The 5,113-nt window shown below is 52.2% G+C and overlaps 1 protein-coding gene across 1 annotated transcript; it reads left to right on the forward strand.

Annotated features, from left to right (window-relative positions):
* The first annotated feature begins 352 nt into the window (after positions 1–352).
* LOC102133993 (phospholipase A2, membrane associated) lies at positions 353–4,494 on the forward strand. Its single transcript, XM_015441571.2, has 5 exons — positions 353–391; positions 1,072–1,217; positions 1,427–1,571; positions 1,830–1,936; positions 4,087–4,494. Exons 2-5 carry the CDS (start codon positions 1,178–1,180, stop codon positions 4,227–4,229), a joined length of 435 nt encoding a protein of 144 aa, XP_015297057.2. The 5' UTR covers positions 353–391; positions 1,072–1,177; the 3' UTR covers positions 4,230–4,494.
* The last annotated feature ends 619 nt before the right edge of the window (positions 4,495–5,113 follow it).

A 5,113-nucleotide genomic window follows, 5' to 3' on the forward strand; every position in this document is an offset into this window, starting at 1 on the left:
CAAATGAGTCCACAGCCGGCAACAGCAGACAGTCCCTGCCCCCCTTAGAGGCGGCTGCAGGGAGGTGGCTGACCGTTGATCACACCCAGAGCTGATTATGGGAATTTACTCCATGGAAAGACTGCAAAACGGCCTGAAATGTGTTTTGGCATCAGCTACGGACACGTAAGGTTTCTCAATCCTCAACTCTGTCCTGCCAGCTGATGAGGGGAAGGAAAGGGATTACCTAGGGGTTGGGCGGCCAATCCTGAGTCCACCAACTGACCACGCCCATCCCCAGCCTCGTGCCTCACCTACCCCCAACCTCCCAGAAGGAGCGGCTATTTAAGGGGAGCAGGAGTGCAGAACAAACAAGACAGCCTGGGGATACAACGCTGAGGTCCTCTGAGAGGTAAACAGCCAGTGAAGCTGATGTCCTGTCAAGAGCAGAATTCCTGCTCGTTCGCTGCCTTTGAGAGTGGCTGTGCTGTGCATGCATGTGCATGATTTGATATGCACAAGAGGGTGTGTGTGCATGAGTATGTTGAGTGGGTATGTGATTGTAGTGAATGAGAGGATGTTCACACTCGCAGGTAAGTACAAGAGTGTGTGTATGTGGGCATAGGTCTGTGAGCATGTATGTGTTTAGGAACGTGTGTATGTGGAAGGGGTTAGAAAGCCTTGCCGAGATAGGTTGATGCTTTCATTCTGGAGGAAAATACTGAGGCTGAGACTCCATGGGTGCCTTGGAGACTCCAAGCCTTGAATCTAGTTTGGAGATGTGCAAGCTATGTCTTCCACATCCTCTGACCTCAGGAACCTCCCAGTTAGTTGGGAGGAACCTGGTTCCAACCTCCCAAGAACTCTCAGTCTGATGAGGCACAGGGGAGGTCTCATTAGTGTCTCATGGGGTTCTCCACAGGTCTGAGGGCCTGATGTGTGTGAAACCATTCTGCAGAGCTGAGAACGGGTCAGGAGGTGGTGTGTGTGTCTGTGTGTATTGCTGGAGGGCACTCCTTGTGTGCTCTGAGTGTGACAGAGGGAGTCAAGCTGGACTTAGGTTGGATGAGAGGGCATGTCTGTGTGTCTCAGAGCCACCAAGGAGGAGCAGGGGCGCAACGGCCAGGGCAGAAGCTGAGACCACCCAGCGGAGGAGCTAGGCCAGTCCATCTGCATTTGTCACCTAAGAACTCTTACCATGAAGACCCTCCTGTTGTTGGCAGTGATCATGATCTTTGGTAAGTGCTGACCCTGACCTCTGAGCATGGGGGGACAGCCCCAGAAGGGAAGCACTCTTGTCCGTTAGTTTTCTCTCCCATTGCAGCAATCCTCTCTCAGGGGAAGAAGAGAAGCCATTTGGGAGGAAGGAGAGTAGCAGAGAGGGGCAGAGAGGGAGGGCACAGGACCCCATGCCACATCACCAGACAACTCCCAAATTTCCTTCCAGGCCTTCTGCAGGCCCATGGGAATTTGGTGGATTTCCGGAGAATGATCAAGTTGAAGACAGGAAAGGAAGCTGCACTCAGTTATGGCTTCTACGGCTGCCACTGTGGCGTGGGTGGCAAAGGAGCCCCCAAGGATGCAACGGATCGGTGAGGCTACCCATCCCTCCCTACCCTCCTAGACTCTGGCCCAGGCAGGGCTGGGAGCTGCAAAGACAGTGCCGGTTCCTGATGGGCACAGAGGTCTCAGGATGGCCTGGTTGGAAAAGCAGCCAGCATGTTGGAACTTCTGCTCTAGACTGTTGCAAAGTCACTGGGTCTCTGTCCAGGGTCCAAGGGGGTGAGACCACAGGCACCAGGTCTCCTGGAGCTGTGGGACAACAGCCCCAATAGGGTGTCTCCTTGCAGCTGCTGTGTCGTTCATGACTGTTGCTACAAACGTCTGGAGAAACGTGGATGCGGCACCAAATTTCTGAGCTACAAGTTTAGCAACAAGGGGAGCACAATCACCTGTGGTAAGAGACCTACATCACCATTGAGTGGCCCTCATTTGTTTAGACAGTGCTGAGGACTGTGCTGGGCACCAAAGATAGACACAGAGGGACACAGTTCCTGCTTCAGGAAGCTCACAGTTGAGTGGGAAGCCAGGAAAGTGAAAATCCAATGTGGTAAAAACTCCAGTGGGAAGTAAACAGATAAGGTGTTAACACAGCCTGAGGCTTGAGGAAGGCTCCTGGAAGGGGTGACCTCTAAGCTGAGTCTGAAAGGCTGTGCAGAGTCAGGGAAGAGGAGGGCTGGGAGCATGCCCAGAAGAGGACACAGCATGGTCAAAGGCACCAAAGGGTTGTGTAAGCCATTCTGTGCTGCCCAGCAGAAACATGAGGAAGAGAAGCAGTGCTGAGCCATGATGCTGGAGACAAAGGAAGGAGCTAGGTCAATCCGGCCCTCCAGGCCAGGCTTTATTTAGGTTTTGCCCTAAAGCAATAGGATGCTATTAAGCAGAGGAGCTACAGGGTCAGATTTGCATTTTAGAGGACTCACTGTGAGGACAGGGTCGATGGAGACAAGTGGAAGGGGGGCGGAGAAGGCTATTGCCATCCTGCAGGCAAGAGGGAGTAACATCTTGACATAAAACAACGGAGGTCAGGATGGGAAAGGTGGAGAAAACATCAAGATGTATTTGAGGTGGAATCAGCTGAGCTGGTGACTGAGTGGGGTGGGACGGGGAGAGGGAGCTGTTGGATGGAGGATGGATATGTGGCTGCATGGATGGCACAACTGTGATAAAGACCATGGGAGCAGGTTGTGGTGGAGGGCGGGGAGGAGCAGTTCTATTTCCAGCATGTGGAGTTTAGGGGCCTCCAGCACCCAGGGAGGGGTCCAGCAGGCAGCTGTCCGTACAAATGCAGCTCAGGGGAGAGGTCAGGACTGGGGACACAGATTCAGAAGCCGGCAGCAGAGAGCTGAGAGGTGGGTGTGATCACTCATTTTCTGCTTAAAGGCCTAGAAAGGAGACAGAGGAGGGATGGACAGAGAGGGAGAAGGAGAACTGAGCAAGAAGGTCAAGGAGTCGGTAAGGAGATGGTTAGCAATTGAACAGAGGAGTCCTCCATGAAAAGGGCCAACAGGCTCCCCTGGATGTTGAGGCAGGAAGGCATGAGGGACTCAGGGGAAGCTGCTTCCATGGAGTGGGGAGGGCAAAGCCAGATTAGAGCGGGTGGGGGCTGATGGGAAGGGAAGTAGAGACAGAAGGCAAAGACAACGTTCTGGAGAAAGCTTGGCCCTGAAGGGGAGGAGAGGTGGGTGGCACTGGAAGACAGCTGACCCATGAGTGGGATTTGGAGAAAGTGTGGACTCCTGCCCATGGCCTGAGTCCTTTAAGATCAGAAATTATGTCTCCTATCATGGCCTCTCCATAGAGGCATGTTTCTTCAGCAGGCATCAGGTCACAAGCCACATGATGCCAAGCTGATAGTAGCTTGGGTAATGGGGATAGGTGACTGTCACATAATTAGAATTCTGGAATAGGGCAGTGCCAGGCCTGGGGCAGCTTTCCAGCATGTCATCAAGAAGCCAGCCTTCTCCTGGCCTTCAGCTATGCCACGTGGGCAGTGTCTACAGCTGGGATGTCAAGAGACAGGCTGCAGTTCCACCCTCCTGGCCTCACACTATGGAAGAGACTTTCGTCTTGGGCATCTCTCTTTTTGGAGGGAGGAAATAGATCTTTCCCAGAAGCCCCCAGCAGACTTCCCCTTGTCGTTCATTGGTTGGAACAAGGTTACATAATACACAAAGACCAATCACTGCAAAGGAAAAATGGATGACCCTGCCTGGCTTAAACCAATCACACTCCATTCCCAGACCCCCGGGGCTAGGGCTTTGCCGCCTGAACACATCTGTTAGCAAGAGGAAGATATGATGGCTATTAGGAAGGCCTTTGAGAGAGTATCCCAGTGCCTGGCTGTGTCTCCACCAGGCTGGAGGCCAGCATCCCAAGGGCAAGAATTCTGTCTCCCCTTTGGTCAGAAATATCCGGCGCGCAGGTGTTTGTCTCCAACTAGGAGCTTCTGGAGGCCACAGCTGTGTCTTCTACCCCAGGGTTCCCACAAGAAGCCACTGAATATTAACAAACTCCCATCTTGTGTTTATTTTCTTGTGATTTCAGCAAAACAGGACTCCTGCAGAAGTCAACTGTGTGAATGCGATAAGGCTGCTGCCTACTGTTTTGCTAGAAACAAGAGTACCTATAATAAAAACTACCAGTACTATTCCAATAAATTCTGCAGAGGGAGCACCCCTCGTTGCTGAGTCCCCTCTTCCCTGGAAACCTTCCACCCAATGCTGAGTTTCCTTCTCTCATACCCTCCTTCCCTACCCTAACCAAGTTCCTTGGCAATGCAGAAAGCATCCCTCACCATCCTAGAGGCCAGGCAGGAGCCCTTCTATACCCACCCAGAATGAGACACCCAGCAGATTTCCAGCCTTCCACTGCTCTCCTCCACCTCAACTCCATGCTTAACCAAAGAAACTGTACTCCGAGGAGTCTCTTCTGAATAAAGCAATTAGCAAATCATGTATATGTGTGTGTGTGTGCATTGCCCTATGCACTGTGAGTGTGAGAACAAACAGGGGTAGGGGTTAAAAATACAGGCTCTGAGCCCAGTGTAGTGGTGTGTGCCATTGTCGCAGCTGCTCGGGAGGCTGAGGCTGAAGTGCAAGGATTGCTTGAGCTCAGAAGTTCAAGGCCAGCCTGGGCGACACAGGGAGACCTTGTCTTTATAAAAATAAAACAAAACAAACGAAAAAAATAGGCTCTGGAATCGGACAGGCTGTGTCAAATCCCCACTCCCCCATCTCCCTAAGCCTAAGTTCTTTCATCTGGATGGAGATAACACTGGTGCCTCCTGCAAGGGCGTGTTTGAGAATTAGAATGATGACAAATGAAAAAAGCCTTGGGTCTGACATGTCTACAACTGCCATGACTATTACGAGGAAACCCAGACATCTCCCTCCCCTTCCCTAGGCAATAGCAGCTCCTACTGGCCTGCCGGGAGAAAGCAGGAAGGCTGGTCTTAATCTGAGAAGCTGTAGTCCACATCTTCCACCTGGAATGCTCTTCTCCTGTGTTGCCTAGTCTAGTAAGGAGGAAAAGCGGGGTGATATAATGCTGGCCACCAGCTGGACCCTGGGGG

The sequence above is a fragment of the Macaca fascicularis genome, chromosome 1 (genome assembly GCF_037993035.2).
Source record: "Macaca fascicularis isolate 582-1 chromosome 1, T2T-MFA8v1.1".
Lineage (NCBI taxonomy): Eukaryota > Metazoa > Chordata > Mammalia > Primates > Cercopithecidae > Macaca > Macaca fascicularis.